The sequence below is a fragment of the Macrobrachium rosenbergii genome, chromosome 3 (assembly GCF_040412425.1).
Source record: "Macrobrachium rosenbergii isolate ZJJX-2024 chromosome 3, ASM4041242v1, whole genome shotgun sequence".
NCBI classification, from domain to species: domain Eukaryota; kingdom Metazoa; phylum Arthropoda; class Malacostraca; order Decapoda; family Palaemonidae; genus Macrobrachium; species Macrobrachium rosenbergii.
The window spans coordinates 43,681,165-43,698,475 of record NC_089743.1 but is presented as its reverse complement, the minus strand read 5'-3'; the positions used below and the strand labels follow the sequence as shown (position 1 = coordinate 43,698,475).

The 17,311-nt window shown below is 36.5% G+C and overlaps 1 protein-coding gene across 2 annotated transcripts in view; it reads left to right on the top strand.

Annotated features, from left to right (window-relative positions):
- The window catches only part of LOC136854787 (neurogenic locus notch homolog protein 2-like), a 137,979-nt gene that overhangs the window by 86,954 nt on the left and 33,714 nt on the right, over positions 1–17,311 (top strand). The window contains exons 3-11 of one of the 2 annotated variants that reach the window (XM_067131355.1): positions 4,837–5,146; positions 10,809–10,937; positions 12,427–12,555; positions 13,364–13,504; positions 14,203–14,331; positions 14,862–14,996; positions 15,493–15,621; positions 16,024–16,164; positions 17,016–17,153. In XM_067131355.1, coding sequence (XP_066987456.1) covers positions 10,892–10,937; positions 12,427–12,555; positions 13,364–13,504; positions 14,203–14,331; positions 14,862–14,996; positions 15,493–15,621; positions 16,024–16,164; positions 17,016–17,153 — 988 coding nt within the window. In that variant the 5' untranslated portion in view covers positions 4,837–5,146; positions 10,809–10,891. Of the gene's footprint in view, positions 1–4,836; positions 5,147–10,786; positions 10,938–12,426; positions 12,556–13,363; positions 13,505–14,202; positions 14,332–14,861; positions 14,997–15,492; positions 15,622–16,023; positions 16,165–17,015; positions 17,154–17,311 lie in introns of those variants that run through there. The other variant, XM_067131358.1, reaches the window with a different exon arrangement.

The window sequence follows — 17,311 nt, the reverse complement described above, 5'->3', positions numbered from 1 at the left end:
TACAGACATAGGCGATCAATAATTAAAACAGACAAAAAATAAATGCGCTGATAAAAATAGTTAATTATTAAATAAATTACTACAAGAAGAATTTAAAAGGTGATAAATGTGGAGATACATAAAAGTGATGACAAGGTTATCCCTAGTGAAAGGATGGGTCAGCGATTGGAAATGGCTTGGTCATGTGGAACGAAGGGAAGAGTGCAGATTGGTTGTTGTAAAGTGTATGTAATCCAGGAAATGTCAGGAGAAAGGAGGAGAAGAAAACCTGGAAATGGCTGGACTGACGTCGTGAATGAGGTATTGGACAGAAATTTCCCATAGGAGCGAGGATGACAGAAGTGCAAGAAAAAAATAAATTAAATTAAAAAATAAGTAGACGGAAATGTTAGTAAATTATCAAGTAAATATTATAAGAAGAATTTAAAAAGCTGATAAATGTGGAGATGCATAAGAGCGGTAGGTTTATACAGCAGCAGAATTTGTCTTAAGTTTTCAACCCCAGAGGTTCAGGCTTTGAGGTCGCAAGGTAAAGTAAGAAAATTGCAGTTTTCAAAGAAAGGAGTAAAAATCGTCAAAAACTGAACATTAAATGCGCAGGAAACGAATGGCTACACACACACACACACACACACACACACACACACACACACACACACACACACACACACACACACACACACACACACACATATATATGTGTGTGTATAGTCAATACCCTATATAATGTTAAAGCCATTCGTTTTCTGTGCACTTAATCTCCAGTTTTTGACATACTTTTTCCTCCTCTCTTTGGAAACTGCAATTTTCTGATTTTGCTCTGCTACCTTAAAGGCTGACCTTCTAGTGTTGGAAACTTAAGACAAAATCTGCTGCTGTATTAACTAACCACTTTTATGCATCTTCACATTCCTCATCTTTTAAATTTTTCTTATAACAATTAACTTATATTTTTATCTATGTATTTATTAATTTTTAAATATATTTTTACTTTTTTAATAAGCGGTCTTTTCATTTTGTAATTCTCTTTACCTACTGTTACATCTTTCTAGGGAACATCATATTCTTTGCAAGCTTGAATTTCAAGTCAATGGCCCCTGCGGGCTTGTTACATATGAAAAGGTTTCATCTTTTGAATAATAATAATAATGATAATAATAATAATAATAATAATAATAATTATTATTATTATTATTATTATTATTATTATTATTATTATTATTATTATTATTATTATTATTATTATGCCAGGTGTACTTTGCAAAAAATTCACCTCAGCAGCTTTATTTGCTTTCAGCATGCACACTTCTTTTCTAGAAAGAAGAGTTGCCTCAATAATTTATATATATACGTATATATATGCATATATATATATATATATATATATATATATATATATATATATATATATATATATATATATATATATATAGTGTGTGTGTGTAGGCAGCGTGCATATACATAAACATATGAAATACATATACATATAGCAGTCTCCCCCTTTATGACCAGCCTGAGGATATTAAGAAGAACAGTAGAAACGCGTAATACAATAAGAGCAGGTGTTGTAGGCAGTTTGTTGTTTGTTAAGTAACTTTATAAAAACTTGCCAGTTTGTTACACAATAAGTTATAGCTATTGTGTACAACAAATTCCAAAAACCGTTCAAATGGAAAACGATCCGACAAAATTTTGAGATCCCAGATCGTTTTATTTTTGTAGCTGGCATTGGAATAATTTTAAGAAAAAAAATATAATAAAAAAAAAAGCTTAGGTGGTACGTGTATTTTATTTCGAAATATCTAAAATTTCAACTGGTTGAAAGTCGGTTTAAATTCGTACTCCAGGTGGGAATTTGTGGCAGTTTTCATTTAATATGCGTGGAAGGTCTGTTACTTCTTGCTAATGAACACCATAATATTCTTTAGAAGCTTGGAATTCAAGTCAGTGGCCCCTGTGGGCTTGTCCCATGTGAATAGGGTTGATCTTCTGAATAATAATAATAATAATAATAATAATAATAATAATAATAATAATATAATGAACACCATATTCCTTGGAAGCTTGGATTTCAAGTCAGTGGCCCCTTTGGGCTTGTCCCTTGTGAATAGAGTTCATCTTGTGAATAATAATAATAATAATAATAATAATAATAATAATAATAATAATAATAAATAACAACAATGATAATGAACACCATATTCTTTGCAGGCCTGGATATCAAGTCAGTGGCCCTTGTGGGCTTGTTCCATGTGAATAGAGTTCATCTTCTGAATAATAATAATAATAGTAATAATGAACACCATAATATTCTTTGGAAGCTTGGATATCAAGTCAGTGGTCCCTGTGGGATTGTTCCATGTGAGTAGGGTTCATCATGTGAATGATAATAATAATATATAATAATAATAATAATAATAATAATAATAATAATAATGAACACCATAATATTCTTTGGAAGCCTGGATATCAAGTCTGTGGCCCCTGTGGGCTTGTTCCATGTGAATAGGGTTCATCATCTGAATAATAATAATAATAATAATAATAATAATAATAATAATAATAATAATAATAATAATGAACATTGGAAGTCTGGATATCAAGCCAGTGGCCTCTGTAGACTTGTCCCACTTTTATATAATGATTTCTTCTCAAGCGTTAGAAGATTTATAATTTGTGTCAAGGGCATTGGAATAGTATAGGAGAAAGTAAACTGAAAGAAATTACGGATGTTATATTTCCTTGGAAATATGGCAGTATGCCTAGAAGATGGGAGACGGCTCTTTGCCGCTTAAGAATTGTGCATACTCGCCTAACACAGCTTTTTGATAGCCGGGGAGAATGAACCTTTTGGTGAGGATTGTCTGGTCCCCATGACTTTGAGGCACTTGCTGGTTGAGTCCCCCAGTCTTGGGGATATTACAAGCCGTTTCCCCTCTGAGGTTTTTGGTCGGGGTGGCAGGTTCATCCTTGCCAAGATCCTTGGAGTAGATGTGGTGTATGATGCCAGTGGCATTTTTAGATTTATTATCGATGCTGGTCTTCTCCCAAAAATATAATATTTCATTCATTTTCTTTTATCTTTTTATTGTTTTTATAGCAAATATGTTGTTCAATTAATTGATATCGGCGTCAGTGACCCAGTTGTCACGGTGTCTGATAACTCAAAATCATTCACTCATTCATTCCATGTGATTAAGGTTGATCTTCTGAATAATAATAATGTAGACCATATTCTTTAGAAGCTTGGATATCAAGTCAGTGGCCCCTGTGGTCTTATTCCATGTGAATAGGGTTCATCTTCTGATTAATAATAACAATGGAGAAACAAATCCACTGTTATGTATATGTACATTATATTTAACGATAAATTTGTAAAGAGAGTTTTCGGAAATCTGTTCCAGAAAGCTCGCTGTACAGATTTATCTTGAAATATGTGTACTTATACGTAACTGGATTTCTTTCTCCATTCCAAGACTCATGCTGTTATGAGTATTTTATAATAATAATAATAATAATAATAATAATAATAATAATAATAATAATAATAATAGTAATAATCTATTTAAATGACATAAAAATGTTCATTCTTATTGACCTGAAAGGTACTTCACTGTACCATGTACCACCTCTGTACTTTATAAAGACAAATCGCTTAATGACCTACACGTGTAACAAAACATTCACAATATGTTTACGATAACGTGTTTGGTGTGATTGCCTGTAATTCCGAATGATTACTTAACTGTGGGTTATGAACCCTCAATTCCCGGAACGCCAACGTAACGATGAAAATTGGTTCAAGGTAATCCAGAAAAAAAAAATAAAATAAAAAAAGGAGCCGTTAACACAAACAAACACTAAGAGATCTGTCGTTAATAAGCGTTGTGCCTGTCATACTACAGCTTAAGATTAATAGCTGCTACAGCCATCAACAACTCCCCGTAGTGGGGGTAGTGCCGTCAGTGCACCTCACGCGGGGCACTGTAGGCATTAGTTGAGGCTCCTCGCAGCGTCCCTTCGGCCCCTAGCTGCAACCCCTCTCATTCCTTTTACTGCACTACCCCGTTCATATTCTTCCTTCCATCTTCTCACCCTCTTCTAACAGTTGTTCCACAGTGCACCTGGCAGGTTTTCCTCCTGTTTCACCTTTAAAATCTTCTTTACTCTCAATTCCCCTTTCAGCGCTGGTTGACCTTATAGGTCCCAGCGCTTGGCCTTTGGCCCAAATTTAAATTCCAGTTATATTTCTACAGCCGTCAACACTGACATCGAAAATTACAGAAGTGCTACAGAAGTGAGTATGGGTGGCTTAGCACCGGGAGTGAACGTAGAAATAACAAGAATGATATCAAATGGAAGTAACTGGCGTTTACGAATAAACGCAAAATGATTCTTTGCAGATTGCAAGAAATGTCAAATCTACTGACATCAGAAAAAAAACCTTGAATAATAAGTAGGAATTTTTTTAACTGCAGTAGAAGAAACTGTCCCACCAGCAAAAATAAAAACACCCACACACTGAACGTGTTCCTTTGTTTTGATAGCGCCGAAGAAGCCAGAGGAAAGAATTCCTGTGAATTCTTTAGAGATGCGACAAAAATGGGTACTAGTGGAGCGTCTTCAGGGGACCTCGGCGGCAGCAGAGAGCAGGCATGAATTTGCTCCTCGCTAAACATTTGGAAATCCTCTGAGTTCCAAATATCTAAGCGAGGAGGAGATTCATTCCTGCTCTCTGCTGCTGACGTCTATTGAATTTCAGGTGTATCTGTTTTATTTTCTGCTCCCTCATTTATTCAGCTATCACCTTTTCCTATAACTTGTGTCTCTCTGCAGGCTGGTTTCTCCTCGGAACGCTGTTGGGTTTATAGTCTGTTGACTGTCCATAAAGGTTTTCAGCTCAAGATTTAAAGAGAGAAAGAAAGAAAAAAAGAAATGCGAGTAGGGCAGATTTTTCAAGGCTTACTAGTACAAAGACGAGGTGACCTGCAAAGTGTGAAGAGGTCACCTGGCAGGTAGGAGGGGGAACCCTCTTCTTGACCTCGACAGAACAATGACCGAAATAGTACCTGCAGAAAAGGAAGAGAGCGAGAGTGGCCACTTGCGGCAGAGAGGAAGAGGAAAAAGGAATAGAGGTAAGATCCTGGTCATTGATTTCCCGTAGGGGGTAAGTGCCGTCAGTGCACCTCATGCGGTGCACTGTAGGCATTACTTAGGGAGCTTTGCAACGTCCCTTCGGTCCTTAGCTGCAACCCGTTTTATTCCTTTAACTGCACCTGCGTTCTTATTCTCTTTCTTCCATCTTACTTTCCACCATCTTCTAACAATTGTTTCATAGCGCAACTGCGAGTTTTCCTCCTGTTAAAACTTTCAAACCTATCTACTCAATTTCCCTTCCATCGCTGAATGACCTCATAGGTCTCAGCGCTTGACCTTGGGCCTAAATTCCATATTCTATTCTGTGGTCATTGATCAGTCCTGCACAAAGTTTCAATCGCAGGGATGAAGGGAATCACTAATGACGTCAGTATCATTGTACCAATGTCTTAAAGAGGCAGGTCCACAGGATATTCACTATATATGGCAATTGACTGGAGATTGGTATATATCTTTTTAGACTGATTGAAAATACAGTAAGAACAATTATATCCAGATAGATAACTGACCATTTCAATTTATAGTGTTGTTCCTATTCAGAATATAAAATGACAACCTTCAGGTTGTAATTATCGTGTAAGAATTATATTTTATTCCAAAATATTTATTGTCCGTGCTTTGTTTATCGTTACTTAAAAAAGAAGTGGCCTGCGAGGATAAGCAGCAAAGTCACCATGGACCACAGCTACCTCGACACTGCTCGATGTTCACAATTTCCTTAAATTTACGCCCAAGAAACTACAAGTTTCTTTTACCTAGTGAAAGGTAAATGGAAACACACTATAGAAGGTGCCACAAAAGCGATGAAATTTACTGTTATATAAAATAAGCCAGGTACGATTTCGTTAATCATGATGATTGAAAAGTAACCCATAACAAGACTAATCCTGCAACCATCATACGGTAATTGTAACGGTAAATTAAAAATTCATTTTAGAACTTTTTTTGTTTCATGGATATTTTTTCTTTTACAAATACTGTTCGTCTCAGAAGAGCATATATCAGATAAATTTTTAAATGTACGAAATTTTTAAATTTATGAGATATTTGAATTTATGATTGCTTATTTTCATTTTCAGGAAGTGGGTGAGCAGAACTGAAAAATGTAAAGGTTTTGATGCACTTATTTATCCCATTTCTTTTATTTTTAAAATTGCCTGGACTGAAAAAAATTTCGTAATCATTTCATATTATTATTATTAAGATGAATCCTATTCATATGGACCAAGCTCACAGCGGCCACTGATTTGAAATTCAAGCTTCCAAAGAGTATGGTGTTCATTAGAAGGAAGTAACTGGAGGTAAAGGGAAATACAGACAGAAGAGATTGCTTATTAAAAAAATTAATTAATAAATGAATACATAAAAATAAAGGCAAATTATTAAAACGCAAGGAGAATTGTATTGGGGTAGTATTGCGTGGCTATACACCATATGTTATATACCTGCTTCTTTCAGGAGGGAAATTCACATGCGTGGAGGGTATTACTCATCATATATGGGATATTTTGATAACTGAAGAATACCAGCTTTAAGCTGAGCTAGATTCGGTCTTAATAAAAATAATATAGAACACCTTTTAGTACAGCATGACTCCTGAATTCTTTCAAATCAGATGTTAGCAGGCTAAGGTCATAATTACCAATATGACCTTTACTCACAACTGACTGGCGTTTTCAGCAGCTGCGCATTATCGTTCAGGGAAGGTCATCCTTTGTCGAAAGACGTGGGAAGGAAGGCCCAATAAAAGTACAGTCGTGGGTCAGAGAGTCGTCAGGTACCGACTGCTCTCTCGGAGATCACGTCAGGACAACCCTCTTTAGCTTATATTGCCTGGGGACAACATTGCGTAACTCCAACTCCAGCCATGAAGACTCTGGTCGCAATTTTGATCATTGCTTCTTCACTCACTGGAGAGCTGGATGCGATAGTAAGTCAGACCGTCTGTTGGTCTGTTCTGCGTTTCAACTTTAGGGGACTCTCTGTGTGCGTGCCAGTAAGTCAGACTGTCTGTTGGTCTGTTCTGCGTTTCAACTTTAGGGGACTCTCTGTGTGCGTGCCAGTAAGTCAGACTGTCTGTTGGTCTGTTCTGCGTTTCAACTTTAGGGGACTCTCTGTGTGCGTGCCAGTAAGTCAGACTGTCTGTTGGTCTGTTCTGCGTTTCAACTTTAGGAGACTCTCTCTGTGTGCGTGCCAGTAAGTCAGACTGTCTGTTGGTCTGTTCTGCGTTTCAACTTTTAGGAGACTCTCTGTGTGCGTGCCAGTAAGTCAGACTGTCTGTTGGTCTGTTCTGCGTTTCAACTTTAGGAGACTCTCTCTGTGTGCGTGCCAGTAAGTCAGACTGTCTGTTGGTCTGTTCTGCGTTTCAACTTTAGGAGACTCTCTGTGTGCGTGCCAGTAAGTCAGACTGTCTGTTGGTCTGTTCTGCGTTTCAACTTTAGGAGACTCTCTCTGTGTGCGTGCCAGTAAGTCAGACTGTCTGTTTTTCTGTTCTGCGTTTCAACTTTAGGAGACTCTCTCTGTGTGCGTGCCAGTAAGTCAGACTGTCTGTTGGTCTGTTCTATGTTTCAACTTTAGGGACTCTCTGTGTGCGTGCCAGTAAGTCAGACTGTCTGTTGGTCTGTTCTGCGTTTCAACTTTAGGAGACTCTCTCTGTGTGCGTGCCAGTAAGTCAGACTGTCTGTTTTTCTGTTCTGCGTTTCAACTTTAGGAGACTCTCTCTGTGTGCGTGCCAGTAAGTCAGACTGTCTGTTGGTCTGTTCTGCGTTTCAACTTAGGGGACTCTCTGTGTGCGTGCCAGTAAGTCAGACTGTCTGTTGGTCTGTTCTGCGTTTCAACTTGAGGAGACGTCTCTCTCTCTCTCTCTCTCTCTCTCTCTCTCTCTCTCTCTCTCTCTCTCTCTCTCTCTCTCTTTTGTTCTTGCTACTTGCGAAGCATGAACTCAGTTTATTTGTAACTGTTTATTTATTTACTTCCCGGTAGCTAGACAGTCTCAGAAACAGAGCATTGCCGCTGTTAGAAAGTCTGATTGACTTTGTATAAGGCTTTTTGAAGCTAGAAGAACAGACATTGAATTATTCATGTCTACAGTTTTATTGTAGTGCAACAGACCTTTCCACACAAAGTGAATGTATTCGTATTGTAGAGTCATATGGGGAAACTTTAAGGCTAAAACGTTTCCTTAACCCTGTATGATTCATTTCTGGTCTTTGAATCGACAAAGAGGAATTTTTCTTTTTTTTTTTGAAGTCTCCTCTTTGAATTTATAATATCGCAACGCAACCCAGTAGCAGGAAATACTAGATAACGGTACATTGACTCTACTGGGACGTTGGCATATATCCTCATCATCATTTTCCCTGTGGCTGGGTAGTGCCGTCACTCGTGCAGTGCGCTACAGGCATTACTTAACTGTTTGCAGCGTCCCTTCGGCCCCTAGCTGCAAACTCTCTCATCTCTTTTACTGTGCCTCTGTTCATATTCTCTTTCTTCCATCTTACTCTCCACCCTCTCCTAACAATTGATTCACAGTGCATCTGCTAGGTTTTCCTCTTGTTGCACCTTTCAGACCTTTTTGCTATTAATTTCCGTTTCATCGCTGAACAACGTTATTGTTCCCAGTGCTTGGCCATTGGCCTAAATTCTACATTCTATTGTATTGTATTCTCCTCTTTTCTATTCTGTTCTCATCATCATTTTTAATCACTTTATCAAGCAGTTGTTCAATTGAGAGAACAAAGGATTCGATTCCTATTACTTCTTAACTAATGCTATTGATATCCTACCGTTACATTTATCTATGGCTTACAGAGAAAACGTAACTGTGTCTAAACGAAAGGAAAGACTGTTAGCTGTGTGATTTACATTTTAAGCAGATTTTACGAAAACAGTCGATTAATATCAGTATGTCAATAACAACGTTGACCTTCTCGTCATAACTTTTTAGTGAGGAAAGATTGTTCCCCCTGTTTTTGTTCCCCTGTTCTCCTTATCTTGTAACTTAGCATTGTGCTTGCGTTTCGACAGTTACATTCAGTGCAGTGTATGAAATCATGTCATTCATTGGTTTTACTGTTTCAGGTATTCAGTTTTCATTTCATGGTAAGTTCCAAGTTCAAGTAATGTACGAAAGGTTCACATCTCCGTCGCAACACTCATAGTTACTGTACTCACAATGTTTCCATAATATTGCTTTTTACACGGTTTCATTTCTGCATTTTGATTTCTGTGAAACTAAAATAGTTTTTTTCCACTCGTTTCTATTGCAGGGAAGCCCAGGTAAGCGCATTTAGTCTCGAAGGCACCTGTACACTTCGGCAGCAGCTCTGTAAGTAAAACAGACAAAAATCTTAAACGCCCGGATTTGGCTCTCTTCATTACTTGATCGCAAAGGTCAGAGAGCAAACCTTGAAATGAATATTCTTGTAGAAGGAATCGTCAGAGCTGAACTGAAGCATTAACAAAATTTTACGTAACTGAGGATTTACAATCATTCAATGTCTTCCACACATTTACTTTGGTGCATTCGTTCCAAGAGCTTCGAGAAATTCACTAACGTAAGGGATATTTCTCTTTCAATAGAAAACATGGTTTTTCTTCTTACGGCACTCCGCAAATGACAGCTTTCTAGGCTCCAACGTTTGGAAGAAACACTTTAAAGAAGTTACTGGCTTTTTAAAAGTTCTCGTCTTATTTCCCATCCCACTGTTTGTGGTTGCTGGTTTGTTCTGCTCTTACTACTCTTTGATATTTTATATATATATATATATATATATATATATATATATATATATATATATATATATATATATATATATATAATATACAATATATGCAGATATATACAGTATATGTATATACATACATATATATGTATATATATATATATATATACATACATATATATATACATACATACATATATATATATACATACATACATATATATATATATATATTATATATATATATATATATATATATATATATATATATATATATATATATATATATATATATATACACAACCAAGGTGCAGATAGGTGAAGACCAAGGGCGACATCAAATCACAGGTTGACAAAGGAAACAGGCCAATTTCTACATTTGTCTTATCTTTATTACGACGTTTCGTAATATTACCTTTATTACAACTTCTGGGAATCATATTTATTGACAGATTCCCAGAAGATGTAAAAAAGGTAATATTACCAAACGTCGGAACAAAGATATGACAAATGTAGAAATTGGCCTGTTTCCTTTGTCAATCATATATATATATATATATATATATATATATATATATATATATATATATATATATATATATATATATATATGTGTGTGTGTGTGTGTGTGTGTGTGTGTGTGTGTGAATGCAGATGAGCAACCTTCACCGGAAGAGTAACAGATAAATGCAGTTTCCTACTACAGTTATTGGTAATCTTTGTAGCCGGTAGAGAGAATGATAAACAGCAGACGGAATCCCTGTAGGCAAATACAGTCTATCACAAGGCACAAGTCTAGAGCCTCATTGCTTTCGTTAACACACCTGACCTTAGCATAATGAATGACGTCGATGTTTGGCAACTAAAGTTGGCGTAATGATTCTCTCTCTGGTCAAACGTAATGATTCTCTCTCTGTTTAAATGCAGATTGCACTTCGTATCCAGAATGCACAAACACTGGTGGGTCCTGCGTCAATGAGAAACACCTGGACACATGCAGTGGGGAATTGATGAAAGATGGATGCAAACAAGGGTATTGTTTCTGCTGTACTCCACGTAAGTGAATCACCATTACAGTCACCATAACAAGGAAATGCTCGAACATTATCTTTCTTGGTTGAAAATCCACACGTGATCCTAAAAAATTCAATCCCGTAGGGGGTTAGTGCCGTCATTGCACCTTACGTGCTGTGCACTGTAGGCATTACTTTAGGTTCTTTGCAGCGTTTCTTCGACCCCTAACTGCAACCCCTTTCTATCCTTTTACTGTACTTTCTTTCATATTCTTTCTTCCATCTTACTTTCCACCCTCTTCTAACAACTGTTTCATAGTGCAGCTGCGTGGTTTTCCTCCTGTTACACCTTTGTAACCTTTTACTGTTTTTTTTTCCGTTTCATAGGTCCCAGCGCTTGGCCTTCGGCCTAAATTGTATATTCTGTATATTCTAAAGAATTCAAAACCTTAATTCAGGTAAAGTGTAATTTTAACCTTTTTATAGGACAGATACCAGGCACATTGATAGACTACAAACTATAGTAGGCAATGACATGACCTTTTGAAGTGTGTGAATTTCAATGCATACAAATATATATGTATGTGTATATATACAGTATATATATACACACATATGTATATACACACAGTGGGGATAGTCATTCCTTGATGGCTTGTAACTTTTATTAATAAAATCTCTGTCAGATACTATCCTGTTCAAATGAGATCCTGTTATTCATACATACATACACCAAGCCCCCTACTCTCCAATAACACCAGAATAATCTCTTCGAAAAAAAATTAGTAGCGCCAAACTAATTTTCATGTGAATATTCAAAATGATACGGTATGAACTTAGTTATAACTGATTACTGTTTGCTGTATATTTTTTATTGTTCAGTCTGAGTATTGGAGACTATAGTCTAAAAACATTTCTTAACCTCTTAACATGTTAGTAAAGTATTAAGTGTAATGAACAATGCTGAATTGATTTTAGGATACTTGTCAATCTTAATTGACATTGAATATTTTAACTTAGCTATTCGTATTCTTCAGCAAGAATAACAAAAAAATTAATTGATATTTCATCATTTTTTTATAGGTTTTCTCTGAAACCATCACATTTTGCTACTTCACCCAATGCAAAACCTTCCTAAGATCCTTAGTAAATTCTTCCAAAGTGCGGGGGGCTTAGAGCCAAAACTGTAATTTGTTATGTAGATAGGATGAATTCACCTACACGCTAATTGTATAGTTATGAGTTTTTGTTGCTTGATGTCCATATTTTTTTAAAAGTGTTTGGGTTTCTAAATGTATATTTAAGTCCCCCTTAATTGAAGCTCCTTGTGATATTAGAAGGCAAGGCTACTTTCCAAGAAGGCAAGACTACTTTCCATACACACTTGCAAAATTCATACCGGATTTCTGGTCAGCTAGGACCTCAAACAGTGGCATAAAACTACGGTGAGGGTCGAAAATTGATTTGAAACTTTACATGGATCAGCTGTTAGATGAAAAATAAGATAAACATTCTTTTCTCCAAAATTCCAGCATGCACACCTCTGCAAAGGTGTAGCAGCAATGGAGGACAATGCTTCAACACGAAGAGCAACTTCCAGTGCAACACTACCATCTACCATGAAGGGTGTAGTCAGTCGTACTGTGCTTGCTGCATTCCCGGTAAGTGACTTTCCGCACAAAAAATGCTATACCTCTTCTTCATTCTGAATGCTGTTCTCTGTCGATAGGGAAAATCTCTTAACATTATTTCCCCCATACGGGGGTAGTGCCACCAGCACACCTCACACAGCACTGTAGGCATTACTTCAAGTTCTTTGCGGCGTCCCTTCGGCCCCTAGCTGCAACCCCTTTCATTCCTTCAATACCTCCATTCATATTCTCTTTCTTCCATCATACTTTCCATCCTCTCCTACTAACAATTGTTTCACGGTGCAACTGCGAGGTTTTTCTCCTGTTACACCTTTCAATCATCCTTTACTCTCAGTTTTCCTTTAAGCGCTGAATGACCTCATAGATTCCAGTGCTTGGCCTAAATCTTTTATTCCAATTCCTTGCCATTATTTGTTTTTTTTTTTTCAAAGGTCGAGAGCACTGAGATCCTTGGTTTTTTAAATGAGTGATTTCTTTGTCAACTCGTTCAACATATTTTTCATGAGGGCTGAGTCTTCCTTCACAGGAAGTTAACGTTGCAGTGTTACTTCCTATACTATTGTGAAGAGAACCCTTAAAAAATAATTTTAGAACAAGCAGTTCCTATCAGTTTTACAACAAAATACGGTATTAGGTCTTCCATAGTCCTCACTAATACTCGAGAAGCGGCTGAGACAAACGAACTACATAACATACATTTTGAGCCCTGAAATTGTAGCCCACTTTTATGTCAGCATACTTACCCAATACTCATTTGGTGAGCTAAGCATTTACTAGTGTGTCTGCAGAGTGTTTTCACCACTACTGGTCGTTTCAGATGTTACTGTCTGCATTGAAAAGCCTCAGTGCGAGGCTTCTAATGGCATGTGCATGAAACCCGCCGCCTGGAGTACTTGCAATGGTGCTATTGACAGCTCTGCCTGCTATGGCACAGACTGCGCTTGTTGTAAGCCAGGAGGTAAGTTGGAGAGCCTCTAGGTAGACAAAGGATAAGTGGGAAGGAGAACAATAAGAGAGGATACACAGGTATACAGACGTGTATTTTGTTCAAAGGTGTTTCATGGTGGAATTCTACATTTCAGGTATCACCTGTCTGTCTGTCGATCTACATATCTATTCTTATATCTAATAATATAAAGTTTCATGTACACATTCATGTATAAATTAAGTAATTGAATGGTCTAATAAAAAAGTAGCTCTAATTTATTGCATTTATTTTAGTTTTTATTTCAAATTAGCTGTATATTACCTGTCAATACATATTCTAAATGAACAAAATTAAAAAAGGAATGGTTATCAACTTTGGCAAAAATGGAGAAAAAATTCCGTGTTTGTGTCACAACCTATTCCAAGAACTACCAGTTCAAAATCAAAATGAAAATCAGGTTTTCTACACTCGAAGTGAATTAGAACTAGCTATTTTCATTGTCAGCGAGAGCATTTAACAGACAGGTTTTAGAACGTCTTAAATGATGATTTCCATTATGGTTTGTTTCCATTACATATTAAGTGCTCAAAATCCATTTCCATTATGGTTTGTTCATTACATATCAAAATCCACCGTGTAAAGATCTGTCATTACATTGGTATATAAGAATAAGTCTATTAAGGACGGCAGCATGAAATTTAATATCTATTATGTTGATGTGTCCACAGCTTGTACACCGAAACCTGTCTGCTTGGACAATGAAGGCTACTGCTTCGATACCACAAGTAATCACACATGTAGCGGAACAGTTTATGCCGATGGGTGTGATGGACCGAACTGTGCTTGCTGTTTCACGAGTAAGTGGTTTCGCATCAGCAGTAATTTCTTTAGCCTCTGGGACAGATGTGGTGTTACCCATCCTTTCTCTTTGGCCGTCCCAGTGCTCGCCTATGTTCTCATCACTCACCTAGTTTACCCAAAGCTGCACAGCATCGTCTACATAGTAAGACTGCTTTCATTTGTAAAGCAGAAAACATTTTCATTCATTCACACACTCTTTCTTCCATCTTACTTTCCACCCTCTCTTAACAATTAATTCATAGTGCAACTGCGAGGTTTTCCTCCTGTTACACATTTCAAAACTTTTGACTGTTAATTTCCCTTTCAGAACTGAATGACCTCATAGGTCCCAGCGCTTGGCATTTGGCCTAAATTCTATATTCTATTCTGTATGCTTAATATTTACAGTAGCACTTCATGGGTTCCTATCACAACAGAAAGTTTTTTAATATTGCAGGAATTTTTTGTCAACATTCCTTTCGCACGACATACTGTCTCTGTGTCTGTCGCTGTTTATTAGTGACATCGCAGCTATCTGCCTTTTCAGATCCTGATATTTGTGTCGAATTACCTGAATGTGGAGGAGACAGTGGCAGATGTGTGAAAGATGATGACTGGGGAACTTGCTATGGCTTAGCTGAACCAGCAGGTTGCCTTGGAAACAAGTGCACTTGTTGCAAGGGTGAGTCACATACTGTAAACTACAGTAGAAGAACTAGATATATCTTTTTTTCATGTTAATAATACATATATACATTTAATAACTAATTTTATATATATTATATATATTTGTGTATGTATGTATATATATAATATATATATATATATATATATATAATATAACTGTATATGAATGTCTGTTTAAATTGCTGAAACAATATTACGCAGTAGTTGTCTATATTTTATGAAAGATTTTAGCTTTGTATGTTTTTCTTTAACTTGCTCTTTGATATTTATATAAGGATTTTATTATCATTTCGTTAGCTTAAATCAAAACAATAAGGATAATACATAGAACCTCTCACATTACAAACCTAACAAAATTTTTGTATGTCAGGATCATGTGTAAAGTGATGATGACTGCCACAAGGATCCTGGATTAAGTGTGCAAAAAAGAATAACATGAAATGATGATAAACTGTCCTTAAAGAATTGTTTATCTTCCCTCAAACTCTCAGATTGCACCCCTAATGCCCAGTGCACAGCTAATCAAGGCTATTGCTACTATGCTATGAGTGCCTACTCGTGCACAGGCACTGTCTACGAACAAGGATGCGGGGAGGCTGAATGTCACTGTTGTATTAGTGGTAGGTCACTTCACTGGTGCTTCATTTTCTTTGTAGTTTAAATACCAGTTTCTTATGTGCTACAAATTTCTTATCTTTGTTTTGCAAAGTGTAGAACCATGAAAATTTTGGTTAACCAGTAGTATAGTTTTTGTACTTAGGTTCTTTGATGTCTCAAGTTAGTAGTCTCTTTATTTTCCTATAAAGGTTAGGCTGGAATGTCACACACCTTTCTACATAAAGCCTATCATTCTCAGAATATATTAGACACAAACCGAAATGCACACTATATACAAATTGAGCCTTATAATCCTCAAGAATTTTCGTGTTAACGTGCCATATTTCACTCATACACAGCACTTGAGACGTTTAGCATTTACTTGTGTGCATGCACAGCGCTTGAACTGCTGTCGACCTTTTCAGATACTTCCCTCTGTGTTCTGTTGCCTGACTGTGAGAACAGTGGCGGATCTTGCATGAAACCTGCAGACTGGAGTAGCTGTGTTGGTGCAATTGACTCATCTGATTGCCTTGGAGATGACTGTGCCTGTTGCCATCCAACAGGTAAGCCTCCAAAGGGATGATTACGTAAATGCGAACTTTTCAAAGGAGGGGTACAATGATGAGCGTCATGTACTTCATTACAAAGTTTTTTTTTTATAGAGACCTTCCTTAGTTCTGATATGTTTAGCTATATAATCAAATATCGTAAACGCACAATAAATTCTTATATGCGTACACCACAGCAGTACAGTATTATTTTGATATGAGAAGAGAACTTTGCTGCAAAAGATATCTCTAACTTGTATTACGTTTAAAATCTACATTGTTTACAGAACTTCAAGGCTACACAATATCTGTGAATTTCGGTTTAAAATTATTACTATTCTATTTGTTAATATGTAAACATAATTGATGAATTCAGCAATGGAAACATTTACAAACTCTAACAACAATGAAGAGAAAATGCAGTAACTGGATTGCAGGCATATCTCTTAAAGTATATAAAGAGACTCAAAATAGAAGATGTAGAACTACAACTACAAAACCACTGGCCAAAAGGTAAACCTCAGCCTGGTGTTTTCACTGTGAGGAAGAATACAGAATAGCCAGTTTCACTGAAAGCATTAATCCCTCCTCTTTTTCTGTTGCATAAAAAATAATATTGTGTATATATATATTTTCATTATTTATCATTCTGAAGTTTTTTCAGGTACTGTTTAATTCTTTAACATCAGCTTCTAGCATTTGATTTAAAGTGAACAGATTTAAAAAGACATCAGAATCCTCTACTGAGTGATTGTGTAAACATCCTCTGGGAGTTCTATTCTCACTGTGCTAAATTAAAATGTGTGTATTAGGAAAAGCTGCACAATATTATGAGCACATTAAAATAAATGTAATATTTCTTAAAGCTGTTTCAGGATGTTCACCAAAACCCATCTGTTCAGACAATAATGGTTATTGCTTCGATACAAATAGCGGTCATGTATGCGATGGCATCACGTATGACGAAGGGTGTGATGGACCAAATTGCGCTTGTTGTTTCATGAGTAAGTGGCTTTGCCTTACATCAGCAATCTTTTCATTCATTTTTCATTTCACTCAAGCTCCAGGAATCTTATTAAAAGCATTTTCCCTTTGCTTCTATGGATATACATCCATTTTCACAGTGCCTCCCTAAGGAGTAACTTTTTCTGATAAGATTCAG